Source organism: Ammodytes marinus (assembly GCF_949987685.1).
Source record: "Ammodytes marinus genome assembly, chromosome: 12".
NCBI classification, from domain to species: Eukaryota; Metazoa; Chordata; class Actinopteri; order Uranoscopiformes; family Ammodytidae; genus Ammodytes; species Ammodytes marinus.
The window spans coordinates 27,726,533-27,742,667 of record NC_137216.1 but is presented as its reverse complement, the minus strand read 5'-3'; the positions used below and the strand labels follow the sequence as shown (position 1 = coordinate 27,742,667).

Below are 16,135 nucleotides of genomic sequence, written 5' to 3'. Positions count from 1 at the left end.
CCCGCGGAGATTTGGAAAGTACGGGCCGCCCCCGCGCAAATCGGGGAAGGAAAAAAATCACGGCCGACCCCCGCGGTCCCAGAGGCTTTACCGTAGAGCGCCGCGAGCCGTGCATGTCCGACAAACGATGAGTCGATCGGAGTCGGGGGGAAAGGGGCGTGGCCCGGCAAACATTGCATTGGCGAATGACGGTTTTCGCATTTGTGGCGCCCCCTATGGGTTAACCTCGACGAGCTTAGAGGGACACGCTACCACATGTCTTCTGCACGTATCCTGCAAGTTTCACGACGATAGGACCTACGGTCAACGAGTTATGGCCAATTTGTAATTAAGCCCCGCCCCTGCGTAAATATTTTAGTCAATGGCGGCCATGTTTTCCAAGCTATCCTACTGATATTTTTCGGAGACGTGCGTCACAGTCCCCCGGGGCTTCGTGAGACATTTGGTGTCGATAGGGTAAAACTTGAAAAAGTTGTGGTTAAAACCCTGTTTTTCAGTTTATGCTAATTCGCCGAAAATATTTCCAGGTTGACTTTTATGGTCCAAGAGGCTCTTTTGTAGAGCACCCTATCATACAGCCGTGTGAGAAATTTCAAGTCAATCGGACTTACGGTGTGCGGGGCGTGGCCTGTCAAACTTTCTTCAGTCTGGGTTTAATTATAGCGCCCCCTAGCGGAAATTACAAAAAAATTCTGAGAGGCTATATTGTAGAGCACCATGAGCTGTACATGTGTAATCAATTTCAAGTCAATCGGAGTCGGGTGACTTTTGTGGCGCCCCCTATGGGTTAATCGCGATAAGCTTTGAGGGACACGCTACCACATGACTTCTGCACATACCCAGCAAGTTTGATGATGATAGGACCTACGGTTAAGGAGTTATGGCCAACGTGTTATTAAGCCCCGCCCCTGCGTAAACTTTTTGGGCAATGGCGGCGAAAAAAATAATCATGGCTGACCCCTATTGTCCGTGAGGCTATATTGTAGAGCACCATGAGCTGTACAAGTGTAATCAATTTCAAGTCAATCGGAGTCGGGTGACATTTGTGGCGCCCCCTATGGGTTAACCTCGATAAGCTTCTATGGACATGCTACCACATGACTTCCGCACATACCCAGCAAGTTTGATGATGATAGGACCTATGGTTAAGGAGTTATGGCCAACGTGTTATTAAGCCCCGCCCCTGCGTAAACTTTTTGGTCAATGGTGGCCATGTTTTTCAAGTTGTCCTACTAATCTTTTACGGGTATGTTTATTGTAGTCCCCCGGGGCTTTACGAGAAATTTGGTGTTGATACAGTCAAATTGCAGAAAGTTGTGGATAACACGCTGTTTTTCACTTTATGCTAATTAGCGGGAAATATTCCCTGAAGAAATGTTATGGTCCCAGAGGCTTTTTTGTAGAGCACCCTAACACACACCTGTGTGAGAAATTTCAAGTCAATCGGAGTTACGGCGTGCGGGGCGTGGCCTCTCAAAGTTCTTTCAGTCAGGACTTCATAACAGCGCCCCCTAGCGGAAATGGGAAAAACTGTATAATAGCACACGATTCGGGGTGGGGACGCACGTTGTGTGAAATTTTGGCATGTCTGCGTGCAACGGTGTGGGAGGAGTAGCAGCTCAAACTTTTGAGGCAGAAGGAGAAGAAGAAGAAGAAGTAAGATTAAGTATGGTGGAGAGTAATAATTACGGGCCCTCAATACATTGAGGGCCCGTACTTAAAAAGAGCATAAAAAAGGAGAAGCAATTGCACATAGCAAATTGGATCAACAGTGCAGATACATAAGCATGGTCTCCCTTAAGGTAGCAGCACCCATATAGAGAACTCAAATGTCTCACCTTGAATTTGCCAATGAGTCTCTCGTCCGTCGATCCTTCGTCCTCATTGGCTTTCCCTCTGAACAGCTCGTATGTGTTCACCCAATCATTGAACGGACCGAACTCCGACTCCAGCTCCTTGTTGTAAAGCTGCAAAGAGATAGTCAGTATAGACTTCACTGAACATTATCCCTCCGAAAAATACCAAGATTAATGTTTGATTAAAAAAAAGATAGACATCAAACTATATCATATAAAAATAATGGATTGGATTTATATAGCACATTTCAAGGCACTCAAAGCGCTTTACAGGGTTCCAGGTTCCATTCATTCACACACAGTCATACTGGTGGTGGTAAACTACAATAGTCGCAGCTGCCCTGGGGCAGACTGACAGAAGCGTGGCTGCCATTCTGCGCCTACGGCCCCTCTGACCTTCACCTCAAACTACAGCAGTCATACACATTCACACCAGGCGAGGTTGGTGAAGCGTCTTGCCCAAGGACACAACGACCATGACACAAGTGGCAGAGCAGGGATCGAACCGCCAACCCTTGGATCATTGGCCAACCCGCTCTACCACCTGAGCCACGGTCGCCCCACACTATTAGCAACAATGCCTTTAGGAGCATTAAGCAACTTGAATATGATGATGGTGAAGCAAAATATACTTTGATTAACTAGAGTCCGGGAAGCACAGGATGTTCCTATCCATCTGCCATAACTCAATAAGTCTGATTTGGCGGGGATTCAGTCCAGAGCAAAGACATTACTAATACCTAAATAAGTCTTTATGCTGATGACGCTTCGTTTTATATTTTAAGTAGAAGATCAGCACCATTCAGTACCTTTAGAGTGGCTACTCTACTTGGTAGACCAGCTTTTAAATCCACGGTTCCTTGTTTCTTCTTCTTGTCTCCGACTGATGGATCAAACAAGAAAATATTCTTAGTGATAAAACAAAATATGATATAACAAAATAATATAGAAGGTTACCAGCAGGAAAAAAATCAGTTCCCATCAGTTTTCATAAGAAACTGAAGCCTTGTTTCCACTTAGTTCTGTTCGGTGCGGCTCAGGCACACATGTGCTTGTATTTCCACTATATCAAAAGTTGGGAAGGGTACCATGGACTGTATTACAGTACTCTGACATGGCTATCGCCAAGTAAGGTTACTGTCTGCAGTTGAAACACAAGCCATATCCATTACTGTGCCCTGCCAAACCGTGCTATACTGAACCAAACTGTGCTGGTCATTGGAAACGAGGCATAAGTTAAGTAACCCTTTCTCCCTTGCGGAAGTTGCAGGGAAAATCATGCCGTGACAATGTATCTAGTACATTAACCCTTTAAACCAGACAAAATCTGAGCTGCCTACATCTACCTCTTAGACACAATCAGTCCCCAGAGCCTGAATTTGAAAGTAAACAAGTTACCAAGAAGAAAAATGTCCTCCCAGGAAGTCAGAGTAACTAGAGGCTAAACATGTTAGAATGCTACAAGTCACTCTGAGACCCTTCGTCCTTACCCAAAGAGTCTATTCCATCGCTGAGCAAGTTGCCGAATGGCGAAGCTGCAACACACAACAACGTGTGTGTGGGTCAAGTGGAAAAAGTAATGGGAAATCCATTCCTTATATTTTTTTCTATTTTCATTAAATATTGAGTATTGAGTACAGGTGATCACCAATTTGTTTAATTGGATAGGAACACAAGAAAATGATTGTGCGGTGCTTCCATGCTGGTCTTGTTTTTAGTCATATGGCCACTATGATAAATCTTTGACACTAAATTTAACAAAACTCAACCAACTGTTAACAGAGCACCTACAGAATGACTGACGTAACATTATGTGAGAGAAGCTATTACCTTTTTCAAACACTTGGGGCAGTAGAGAGCCTGTTGTCTGTTTGACCTGGAACACACACAGCAGCTCATATGTTAAAATTTATTTTTTTTGTAATTAGTTTTAAGCAATATTTGATTATTTTTTTAAATCAGTGCTACCTCTTTCTGTACAGATGCGTAGTACTTGGTCCACCAGTCGATGACACACTCTGCCGATTCATCCGCGATGGTTCGTTTCCTTCTCTTGGTGGAGCGAGTGCTCTTTAACCTGTCCTGGATTTAAAATGAACACACATACACATGCAAACAATATTTAGAAAGTCTGGTCTGTGGAAAATAAGCTTGGAGATTATTAAAGAAATTCGAGAGATGGAAAGACTGTCCTTCTTACTAAGATTGAAAAAAGATTTATACTTTACAAAATTGAAAAAATGGATAGTATATTTATTGGAATAGAACAACGATAGAATTAACGCAGCAGCTTTTAGAATAGTAATTCAAGGAACAATTTCGCATACCATTAAACATGTTTTGGGATTTTAATGAACATGTTTTTACCTGTATACATTAACTGCTCTTGACTAATGTATGTTTTATGTATTAATGACTCTTTTCGTATGTTTTGTATTGTATCAAAGACTCAATTAAAGATTTATAAAAAATAAAATAGAAAAAATAAAAATTAATAAAAACCCTTTTCTTCCTGGTCTCTGCCTTGGGGCTGGGCGGGAGTGGAGGTGGGGGTGGGGGAGGAGGAGGGACGTCATCCTCCATAGTGATCAGGAAATCCTGATCTGAAAGAGCCACACCTGAAATGGTGTCCTGCTGCCCTCCTATCGGATGAGAGACACAAAGATATAAAACATTGTCTTCTTCTTCTATATTGCATTGTTGAGAGGAGCCTGGTACTTTTGCCAATGACTGCTGCTGTAATTGTTGTGCATATGAAAAATAAACCATCTTGAATATTGAAATCTTAAAAAGATACATTGTACTACGGGGAATGATCAGCAAGCCCAAGCTTACTAGACTTAATGATCATTCATTAAAGCCACTACGAGTAAGTCGGCACGTTGGCGACACCTTTGAACAAAAGCGGTAGTATTATTACGACGCCAGCTGTCGTGAAGCTGTTTTCTAGCTCGTGCAGGGCGTTCAGATTCAAATAATCAGGAAGCAATATGGTGCGTGTCCGTGTGTTGAAAGCAAAGTGTGAGGGCACCGGACTCTTTTCGGCTCCGTGAGTCTATGGGTGACACAGCATCAACTAATGCCAGTAAGTGCTAAACACACCTGATTGCAATGAGTTGATGCATTGTCACCTCTCACGGAGCTGAACGAGTCCGTGTCCCCACACAAAGCGAATGAACGAGAGATGGCAGTTAGTTAGAATGGATCACGATGAGGTAATGTGTTTATGTTGTAAATAATGACTATTTCAGATGAATAATGGTCATCTGATGATGCTGGTGAGGCAAAGTAAACTTTGTTTTAATAGGCTACCGCTCATTCATTTAGGAGTAAACACTGCAGTCTACGTTCGCTGCGTGAAATTGTGTATACGTTGCTTGGCAACGCCCTCCCGCCCGACTATCACTCTCCCTTTTCGCTTTTCTTCATTGCATTTTCTTTTTTTTCTTTTATGGTTCACCCCCGTTATCAGTCATTATGACGACAAACAACTGTCTCAAACAAGGCTCCCGCTCCCCTTCCCTCACCTGGAGGGATAGGCTTCTCAAATCGCGTAACTGCGCCACACTGAAATCTGTGACCAATACGGATATGTGACCATAGAGCATGCATGCGTGAACCGAAAATCGGACTGGGTGTACGACCAGATCAAATGCAGTAATAAAAACTAAATAAAAACGTCTTTCTTTGCACTGATGGTCTCGTTTGCTGTTAAAGGTAATTTATGATTATGAGAGGAAACATGAGGCTGTTTAAAAGATATTTAAAAGTTACTCGTTGTCACTTTAATATAAAATATGATATTAATATATACTGTATCATCATAAACATACTTGTCTTATTATTCCAAATGGAATATTGACATTTTAGCATTTTAGTGACCCTCATTTGCAATGATGTCAAGTCAAACAAATGCAAAGCAAAAACAACAATGCAAACACAATATACTATGCAAATACATCAAATACTTTCAATATCAAGTGACGAGCTGAAGATTAATCTTTAAGCAGTTAGTTTTACCCTCAGAGCTATGTGGATCTTTCTTCAGCGTGGATCGAGGGGTGGATCGGCCAAAGGGTGGTCCTGCCAGCTCTATGGGCGCGGGCAGGGCAGGAGGAGGTGGAGGAGGAGGGGGAATGTATTTGAAGCCTTTCAGGTTGTTGATAACGTGATTTCCCACCAGCGTGCTGCGACCGAACGCCCGCCAATCAACTACGGTGATAGTGAGGGGAGGATGGAGGTGTTCATCCTCTGGTAACTCCTACAGGACAGCAGAACAAATCAAAGCATAGAACAGACACATTTATTTTAATTTTTTATAACTTTATTTTCATTTCAGTTTTAGCAACGTTTACATGGTCATTATCCTGCAATATTTATATAATTTTTTTCAGCTCTAAGCTTATAGTTTATAAATAATAAGATTATTATAAATTAAAAACACAAAAAGAAAACTTATATCCATCTTACAATTGTAATGTTAAGGATGGTACACATAAGAAAACGATGACAGAACAAATATATAGCCTTTAAACATATCAATTTTTTTTTATTAATTATGCAATAGATGAATTGATTGCCCCATGCAGACTTGTGCAGGTATTCAGCAATAACAAGTACACTTGCTGTGTAGGGAATGTTTTTCCATGCTGTACTTGTTTTTGTGATTCACTTACCAGCTCTATGGCATCAACCAGCACGGTAAAGTTTGGGTTGGCCTTGTACTTCTGGATGACGGAGGAGCGTAATGTTCTACCTGCGCACTCTATGAAGACCTAGAGAGAGAGGAAGATACTTTTTTAAATCATTAAGATTTCGCCATCTGTTTTTCATAATTTCTGTTCTCAGAAATTGTGATTTTGTGTGTGTGTGTGTGTGTGTGTGTGTGTGTGTGTGTGTGTGTGTGTGTGTGTGTGTACCTGTGGGCGATCAACGGACAGCAACTGGACCCTCTTCAGCTCCCTCAGACCCCAGAATAACACCTGGTGGAGAGAATACACACACACAAAAAGTGCCAGGGTTGGATGTTGAGGCCGAAAGTGTAATTTCATAGCTGGATATCAGCGTTGTTTGACAAATGTTTTTAAAGTTAAAAACTAAATTAAAGTTAAAAACAAATGAGTGTGCTGTGTCATCCAATGGATAATCCTTAAAAAACTGTCACAAATATATATAACATGTGTGACAGAAGCCAAAGTCTTCCTCCTGAAACACACACACACACACAAACCTCCAGTCTGTAGGTGCTGAGAACAGGTCTGATGTTTGCAGGAACCGTGTAGATGCCTCCTTCGTGTTCCTCCAACTTCGGCAGATTCCAATCTCTAGATGTCGGAATCTAGTTTGAAAGTGTAAAAGTTTGTTTTCAAGGGGGTCCAACATAAAACAAACAACACAACAGACAAAATCATATACAACTTACACATAAGAGCTCTCGTTACAATGATACTTGGTCAATATAAGTGCATCATTCATTCTACATCCTTGGTTCTGAATTATTATTGTTTCATCCTTCTTCATCAATAAAGTATCTATCTATCTATCTATCTATCTATCTATCTATCTATCTATCTATCTATCTATCTATCTATCTATCTATCTATCTATCTATCTATCTATCTATCTATCTATCTATCTATCTGTCTGTCTGTCTGTCTGTCTGTCTGTCTGTCTGTCTGTCTGTCTGTCTGTCTGTCTGTCTGTCTGTCTGTCTGTCATTGAAACTGACCTGCAGCAGTTCAAATGCAGCCAGCAGGTCTCCTCCTGACTGACTGCCACAGTGCAGGGGGCTGTACATCAGGGTGGGAGGTGTGTACGGGTCAGAGGACAACCGGACCTCGGGCACTGCCACCGTGGCCCCCAGATACTCTGCCTTACCCTGGAGGGGGTCAGGAGGAGTCAAATGAGTTAGCAGCAAAATACCTAAAACTATGACTGAGTATTGAGGCCATGTTGAGGAAATCAAATAAATAAATAACAAGATTAAAGATATCATTTTACAAGAAAAAAAGTCATAGCTCAATATAATGAGAAAGAAATCTTCTGAGAAAAGTTGTAATAATATGAACAAATATTTTTTTTACTTTATTCACTAAATATTAGAACTTTTTATAGTATATGTAAAACTTTGTTTTTTGTAAAGTAACAACTTAACTTAAGTAACTTTTTTTTCTTGATTTTATTTTATAATTTCCCTATAACGTGGCCCTAATACACCGTCATATAAAACAGTGATTAAACCATAACTTTATGAAACCATCTATCTATCCATGTATGTATACCAGCACATCGTCGTCATACAGCTCGATCACGATCCTGGGCGGCTCCTGTTGTAAATGCTGCAGATCTCCACTCAGCAGCAACCGGTTCATCTGAAGACACTGATTCCATGTGGGACTGAGAGTCTGATTGATAATCTGACAATACACAAAACAATTGGTGTATTTAGCGACATCTAGTGGTGAGATTCTAGATTGCAACATTCAAAGAATTTACTGCAAACTACGGTGGCCTCCAAGGACAAGAAGCTAATTACCACCACTGCCTCAAGTCTTTTCACAATATCAAGTGATGAGTTGAAGATGTGTTCTATAGTACATTTTATTTGTCTTCCAATAGGTGCAATTCAAGCGGACACCCGCTTATGTATGTAAAAATATGATTTCCGGTAACTGCAAAATACTGTATCAATATGCATTGAAGTAAAACCTTCTTGTAGTGGTATAATCAAAAGTTATTGAAACATAATTTTGTTAAAAATGCATGTTTTCCTTCATTATAATTTAGATTTTCCACATTGTTTATACAAGTAGTATAAACTAAGAGAAACTTCATTATTATCCTAGGAACACACAGACACTTACTTTGGTGGTTTGGCTGTGTGACAGAAAGGTGACTCGAGCAAAGGGATCAGACAGGCCGGTGTTGTCGGCGGCGATCAGACCACGAGCCTGATACATGTGGCACCTCAGCTGGAACTGATGCTGCTCTGAAGTAGCAGAAATACACAAACCGTAATATATGTAGTGTACACATCAAAGCGTCAGTTTACCCACATCAACAAAACATACCATAAGGGAAGACTGGTGCTCTGAGGAACTTTCAGTTTTTGGACTTCATTGAAACCTAATGTTACTGTGCTAGTGGGTGGACCCCACAATTGGCCGAAAATGACATGGGCCCCTCAAAGCAGAAAAATTAGTATATGTGTGTTTCATTTACATGTTTTTGTGTTCAAGCCAGGCATTGTTTTTTCTTTATTAATGTCAAACATTCTAACTTTTCTGATACACATATACACACCTCCACACCCTGCTATGGATTTGAAGGGCTGTCTGACATTTAAATTACATATTTTGCTTTTGTCTAGATTGAGCTCCAATTTAGTCTGATTCCAAAAAAATTATTATTGCCTTTTGCAAAGAGTGAATTTAAGTTAGAACACGACAAAAATAACCAGAACAATTGACAGATCGTTAAAATGTGCCTCTCACCTGGGCAGAGGAGGGATGTTGGGGGGCTGCTGGCGTCAGCGCCCCCTGTAGGCAGACTGAATCCTACAGGCAGATCATCCAGCATGTGGATGGAGTCTGAACAGTTTCCAAACCACAGATACACATCCAACTGGGCCTGGACTGGGAAGTCTACACCACGCTTTCCTGGAGGCTGCGCACACACACACACACGCACACACACACACACACACACACACACACACACACACACACACAAAATCCACTTAAATTTGTCTCTGCAAGAATCCTACATTGAAGGTCACATTTTATGCAAATGTTCAGGTTCAAAAATTGTACTTAAGGCTTCTACTACAAACAGTGTTTTTGGTGTATTGTCCAAAAAAACCCATGTATACTTCTGACAGTGCCATTGCGGAATCTCCTCTTTTCCGCCTCTGTCTGAAATGCTTATGACCTCATAAGGGGAGAGAAATCTGACTAAGATTTTTGAACACAGGTTTTCAGACAGGTGGAAGTATCGAAAAAGAAAGAGAGTTGTTTTTTTCTCATTCTTTGAGAGTCTCTAGTCACACCGGGGATCCATATTAATGTTGAAAATCCATTTTGCACAGTAGGTGACCTATAAGAAATACTGAATGCATTTTTGGTTCTATGTGTGTTCACCTTTAGAAACAGAGTGATGATCTTTCCACAGTGGATTCCTCTGGCTTCATCAGTGCAGGAGAACAGCAGGTCTCTGGCCCGGACCCGAGCGTACGCAACTCGCTTGTTGTTGCTCAGCAACCACACAAACACATCAGGTACTGTGTGCTGGGGCTGCATGGTGTGGAGGTATGTATCAGAAAAGTTAGGACATTTTGTTAATAAAGAAAAAAATAATGCCTTACTCACAAATAGATGTAAATGAAACACACACACACACACACGCACTCGTTTTCTTCCTTTGTGGGACCTGCATATTTTTTAGCCAATTGTGGGGACGTACCCTTTCCAGAGATGCTACATCTCTGTGAAAAATCAGGCAAGACATAGAGAGGTTCCTTATCAGAAATAGAACTTACATTTAAAGGTAATTATTGTTAACTTTTGCACCCCTTTTGGACAAAAGAGGTAGTGATCTTACTATGCCATAGCATTCAGAACGTGTGATGTCCGCTTCCATACACAAATACATATGTCTATCTAAGTTACTGTCGACACACACACACACACACACACACACACACACACATGGACACAAAAGGTGAGCTCTGTACCTCTGTCACAAGAAAGCGCAGACTGTGTGTGAGCTTCTTGGCATGCTGCAGCATTTCTTTCACTCCACCTGCTTTTCCTTTCCTCTGTCCCAATGACGTGGCCTCTTCTATCATACTCTCCTGCAACACACACACACACACACACACACACACACACACACACACACACACACACACACACACACACACACACACACACACAACACACACACACCTTGAGTTATGCATGTTTTTCTGCACATCTTTAGTGCAAATGCCTTGTGATCATCATGATGCTTAATTTAACACAGTCCATATACACTGTTGACCAGGAGAAATGTAGACATTTAACATTTGAAACTGAAAACCAATACATGAATATCAAAATCATAAATCTACTGGACGTTAAAACTAAAATTAAATGAACCTGACACCTGCTATAATATAATCTGGTAAACCAATTAGTCGAAAAAGAATTTCCTCATGATTTATGGTGAAGGTTTGATAGCTCCCCTAACGTTTCTACTGCTCATACACTATTAAGTTTCGATATGCAGCTCTTAGCATCCCTATTTGATCACAAGTTTAACTCAAATATTTTAAATATTCTTCATGGTTCTTGAGGTGTGTTGTCAAAAATAAATCTCTGATTAGGGTTTGATAACTGTCCTCTTCTTATACATATATAAAGATGCGCATTTGTTTGTGTGTGTGTGTGTGTGGTGTGGTGTGTGTGTGTGTGTGTGTGTGTGTGTGTGTGTGTGTGTGTATGTGTGTGTGTGTGTGTGTATGTGTGGTGTGTGTGTGTGTGTGTGTGTGTGTGTTTGTGTGTCTCAGATTTTCCCACCAGCTCCTGTTTACACATGGTGAGACGCTTCTTGTCCAACTGTGTCATGTTGCTTGACTTAAGCCCCGCCTTCAGCTTGGCGTCTGCCACAGTTATGAAACTCCTGAACAAAAACAATAACACATTCAACACGGAGCAAATTACGTAGATGCCTTTCGCCCCCTGTAACTAAATTGCACACAGTTCTTGGGGTCTCCATGATTTGAAGTTGAAAAATGACTTTAGCAATGATGAGGTGTGAAAAGGATAAGGTATTGGAAAAATTGTAATGTTTAAAAAAATATATAATATCACATATGCTTATATGCAGTCATGTTTTAGATGGTTATTGACAACAACAGCATGGTGATGTAGAGGATTAAAACGACTACCTGGAGTCCATGCAGAATTCTTTGAGGACAGTTCTAAGCAGCGGCTCTGCACCGGGATTCTCCTTCTTAAGGAGCTCAGCCGCATCAGAAACACCCTCCTCCTAAAATACAAGAAATATATGAGTATAAGGGTTTTTAAGAATCAGAATAGCTATATGGTGACTTTGCACTTACAACACCTATGCCAGGTATAACAGCAGAAGAGTTGTTGTAGATATTCCAATATTTGGAATAAATGCTCGACATATTGAAAATTGAATCACTAATAAATTAAATAAAAAATGTGAAAGTGCACATACAAACAGAAGAGCAATATTCTCCAGCATGTTGGAGTAGTGGAGTCGGTAGGTTCTGTCTTCCCAGTGACTCAGCACATTAATACAGGGCTTCTGCTTCTCCAGGGGCAGATACATAAAGTGCCTAAACACACACACACACACACACACACGCACACGCACACGCACACACAAACACAAACACAAACACAAACACAAACACACACACACACGCACACGCACACGCACACACACAGTTAAGTTGAAGATTGAAAACAACGAAGCAAAATAAACTGTAAAGCACTGACATCCAATACTGTGATTGCATCAGCTAGGAAAAGCTTTTCCCTCTTTGATTAAAAATACTTTGAAGTCAAATCTTTTTTTGAGTTGCACTGATTGGTCTAAGGAGGGCACTATAATTCCTCATCCATGAAAACGAATAAAAGTCCAAATCCACAAATTAGAAATTGAAGCACATAGCCTCAGCAGTGACTGCGTACAATACATAATATGCAACTTCAAAGACCTTTCAAGCCTTTAACAGTCAAACAACAACAACATGACTCTACCTGTTTCCTTCGACGGTGACCGGTTTCTCTGGTGGTGTGGAGGATTTTGATGTCATTGGTTTATCGGAAGGTGTGGCGTATTTAGCAGCGGGCACTGGGGATTCCGGAGGTTCAACTTGTAGCAGCGGTGAAGACGGGGTCGAGGGGGGGACAGAGCCCGGGAGAGAGCTCGCGGGAGATGGGCTTGTGGGTTCACTACCATCTGGGGCGCCGTCCATTATTTTTCTCCTCCGCATACTAGGACTCGGGGCGGGGACGGGCTGGCCTGAAGGCTCCAAAACGTTACCAAAGTTACCTGAGGGAGGAACATAGATGGTTTTGTTTGGTGTCGTCAGATATATGGTACCATTATTTGGGCTGCCAAGCTTTAGTGCAAATTACGAGTGATTAATCCAATGCCAACACGAACGAATGGGAGCGTAAATGACTTGTTTCTGATGGTGCCATTTCCGTTAACCGTTAGGGACAGGGATGAATGGGGTGAAAATAACAGTATGAATAATGTTGGACTAATACTACTGTGTTATTTGGGATGAATGATATAATGCATTTTTTAATTTTTTTTAAAAATGTCGATTGAATGTTGATAAAGCTTCAACGCTTTCAGGTCAGCCTTAAACTAAATAAATAATGTATGTAATCGAAAGTGATACAGGGAATGGGGATCTGATCTGAGTAAGAAAACAGTGCTGTCGAATTTTCCTTGTAGAGCAGTGGATGTTATATAACTCACCCATGGAGAACTCAAAGCTGATTGGTTTATCTCCGATCTTCCTGTCAATCAGAGTGGCATCAAACACCGCCCCGAACAGCAGGAACGTCTCATCGTCATCTGGATTCAGCTGGACACAGAAACCTTATTTATTCATTTGTCAAATAGACTTTCTGTGTCTCCATTACATGTATGGACTTGCATTTTATCCAAGTCGAATCATCAACAAAGTGATTTTTTGCAAGGTGACCAGCCTAGATTTCTAGACTTTTGTAACTGTCTCCATGTGTTACTCAAATTGTATCATCAAAGCAAACTAGGTTATACTAAAGACCAGCAAAGCCGGTAATGCAATATTTATAGCAATTAACTGTAATAATCTAACCAAAATGGTGTCTGTTGGAAACCAATTTCACATAACCATATATTATTATTACAGTTTCGACATTGACAGTTTTACTACCTCAGGCGGAGACTCCACCGGCCCAACCTCGGCTGCTTTTCCTTTGTCATCATCAGCGGCTGCTCCTGCCTTCTCTGCTGCCGGAGCCTTGGCATCTTTCCCTCCGCCTTTCCCGGCTTTAGCGTCCTTTTGGGCCTTCACCATCTTGCTGATTTTGGACATTGAACCCGCCCCTCCCGATAGGATCTCCACTGTCAGCTCCATGTAGACTCGGCCCCTGATACCAAGCAATAATTGGGACAGCTTGTTGTTAGCCAAAGCTATAGCGTGTAACTTTATTCATATTTATGAATGTTGGTTATATTCAAGCCATCGCCAAATGAGTTAACACAAAGTTGATTAAGACTATCAGCATTGGGGCGATACAAATTACACAGTATAACTTTATTTTTTAATTTATTCATTTGTTTTCATTATAATTGCATAGTAAGCGTCTTTTTAACACTGACCTGTAAGCCACACCCTCTCCGATGCCCTCATTAAGTTCTGCCGTGTCGTCGCCCATTGAAGAGTTTCGGGCAGAGCCGTACAAGTTAATCCAGGCAGGACCAAATGTTGGTAAAAACCCTAGGGAAAGAGAATGAAAAGTAGTACAAACAATCAACCTAGAATTCCCAAAAGTATTCTTATTACTTTCATCATCGTCTTTATTATTAGACTCAAAGTCCATTTAAAAGACATACAATACAAACAATAAACAACACAGACATACTGTACATAAGCATAAAAACATTTCCACCACTTATACTAGAAGGCTCTTATACCAATGTCGACTGGTGACATATGACTGGTAACGTACTGAGCTATAACTTGGGTTGAACAGCAGCGTTCTAATTACATTATTTTGGACATTTTAGTTCATGTATTTCATCGCCTCCTTCCTGAATTTTCTCTGTTACTATCTGTCCCTGTATCTGTCCTCACCTTTGTCCCCATCCTGTTCATTGGAGATGCGCCTCATGTCAAAGTAATGCGTCCCGATGGCGACGTCATTCATGCTTCCCTCATCCCAGACCTATAAGAAGAGAGAAGCCAGGACATTGTAACACTTGTGCTTCAGTTATGTATTTCAAACTATTTATTTTATATGTTAAAATAATACAAACACAAACTAAATCGTATAAGCAATAATTGTTTGTTTTTTTGAACAAAGGAATCCTCAGTAACATATGCAACTAATGAATTACTCAAACAACATAGTCCAAAAGGGGTAGGAATGTGTTGAAAACGTTCCTGGTCCTACCCCCTGTTATTTTTTAAACGTTAATTCAGAGAAAATAAATAATAATTGTCCTTCGTCCTTTCTACATAATATTGTTCAGACCTGGAGCTTGAATCTCTGACACAGAGGGGGAAACATCTCTACGAAGACGATCTGCTCGTTCCACACCGGGTCTGCTGACGACTTCTGAGTGGTTGTGCGACCCTGAAAGTCAAGGTAAGGAGGTAAAATGAGCATGAATTTTCTGACTGATTTACGTAAAACAACTTAAACTGAACTTAAAACATGAGCTAAATTCTAAATTTGAGAAAGGGTACTTGTTCTACAGTTCACAATACACTCAAGAAGAACAACTTTGAGCCATTTTTTGTTTGTTTTTGTTTTACCAGAAAACATACCTGATACGTCATTAATAAGAATTGGGAAACTGTTCACATCCTTTAAAACAACATTGTTTACAGTTCTTGGAAAAAATTAAGAGACTACTCCCAATTTTTCTTTAACTGCCATAAATTCATTTAAATGCTCTAAATGATATTTTTTAAATTTGGGATTAGGGAGAAGTCATGTCAGTATTCTATAGAAGAAAAAAAAATATTTTCATTTTACTCAAACACACACTTCTAAATATTAAAACGTAAGACACTGATCATTTGGATTGGTCTATTAAGATTTTTTCCAGAGTTATATATTAAAACGTCATCTGCTAGTAGTTAACATTTAACACACCTGTTGTTTGAAGAAGCTGACCACCACATATGGGTCTATGAGTGCTGTGTTCTCTCCTACAAAGAGATTGGTGACATTGGCCATGATGCTGGAGTTGCTCCGTGGAAGTCCTTGAGCCCGATACACCTTCACACAGAAACGGGCCCAGGGTCGCTCAGCAGGAAAACCTTCTGGTATCAGTAGGTTCCTGGTAGGAAAAAGGACATCACAAATAACACACATATACAGCTTCGCAAAAAAATTAAGAGACCGCTCCAAATATTTCGTTTTACTATTTATAGGCATATATTGGAGTAGAATGAACATTTTGGGACTGACAACAGCTCTATCATATTCCAGCAGCATTTCTAAGTTATGTAGAGATGAAGATTTAAGAGA

At 40.7% G+C, this 16,135-nt stretch overlaps 1 protein-coding gene across 2 annotated transcripts in view; it reads right to left on the bottom strand.

The window, feature by feature from the left end:
• fer1l6 (fer-1 like family member 6) overlaps positions 1–16,135 on the bottom strand; it is a 34,266-nt gene that overhangs the window by 9,955 nt on the left and 8,176 nt on the right. The window contains exons 9-34 of one of the 2 annotated variants that reach the window (XM_080038669.1): positions 15,758–15,944; positions 15,131–15,232; positions 14,731–14,821; positions 14,256–14,373; positions 13,807–14,023; positions 13,365–13,473; positions 12,632–12,926; positions 12,084–12,204; positions 11,785–11,885; positions 11,414–11,516; positions 10,588–10,707; positions 9,995–10,147; positions 9,350–9,521; positions 8,720–8,844; positions 8,138–8,272; positions 7,585–7,734; positions 7,087–7,194; positions 6,776–6,838; positions 6,533–6,631; positions 5,877–6,117; positions 4,359–4,498; positions 3,825–3,938; positions 3,687–3,732; positions 3,347–3,391; positions 2,666–2,739; positions 1,839–1,967 (exon numbers count right to left, since the gene is read on the bottom strand). In XM_080038669.1, the coding sequence (XP_079894795.1) occupies positions 1,839–1,967; positions 2,666–2,739; positions 3,347–3,391; positions 3,687–3,732; positions 3,825–3,938; positions 4,359–4,498; positions 5,877–6,117; positions 6,533–6,631; positions 6,776–6,838; positions 7,087–7,194; positions 7,585–7,734; positions 8,138–8,272; positions 8,720–8,844; positions 9,350–9,521; positions 9,995–10,147; positions 10,588–10,707; positions 11,414–11,516; positions 11,785–11,885; positions 12,084–12,204; positions 12,632–12,926; positions 13,365–13,473; positions 13,807–14,023; positions 14,256–14,373; positions 14,731–14,821; positions 15,131–15,232; positions 15,758–15,944 (3,358 nt within the window). The remainder of the gene's footprint in view (positions 1–1,838; positions 1,968–2,665; positions 2,740–3,346; positions 3,392–3,686; positions 3,733–3,824; positions 3,939–4,358; positions 4,499–5,876; positions 6,118–6,532; positions 6,632–6,775; positions 6,839–7,086; positions 7,195–7,584; positions 7,735–8,137; positions 8,273–8,719; positions 8,845–9,349; positions 9,522–9,994; positions 10,148–10,587; positions 10,708–11,413; positions 11,517–11,784; positions 11,886–12,083; positions 12,205–12,631; positions 12,927–13,364; positions 13,474–13,806; positions 14,024–14,255; positions 14,374–14,730; positions 14,822–15,130; positions 15,233–15,757; positions 15,945–16,135) is intronic. The other variant, XM_080038670.1, reaches the window with a different exon arrangement.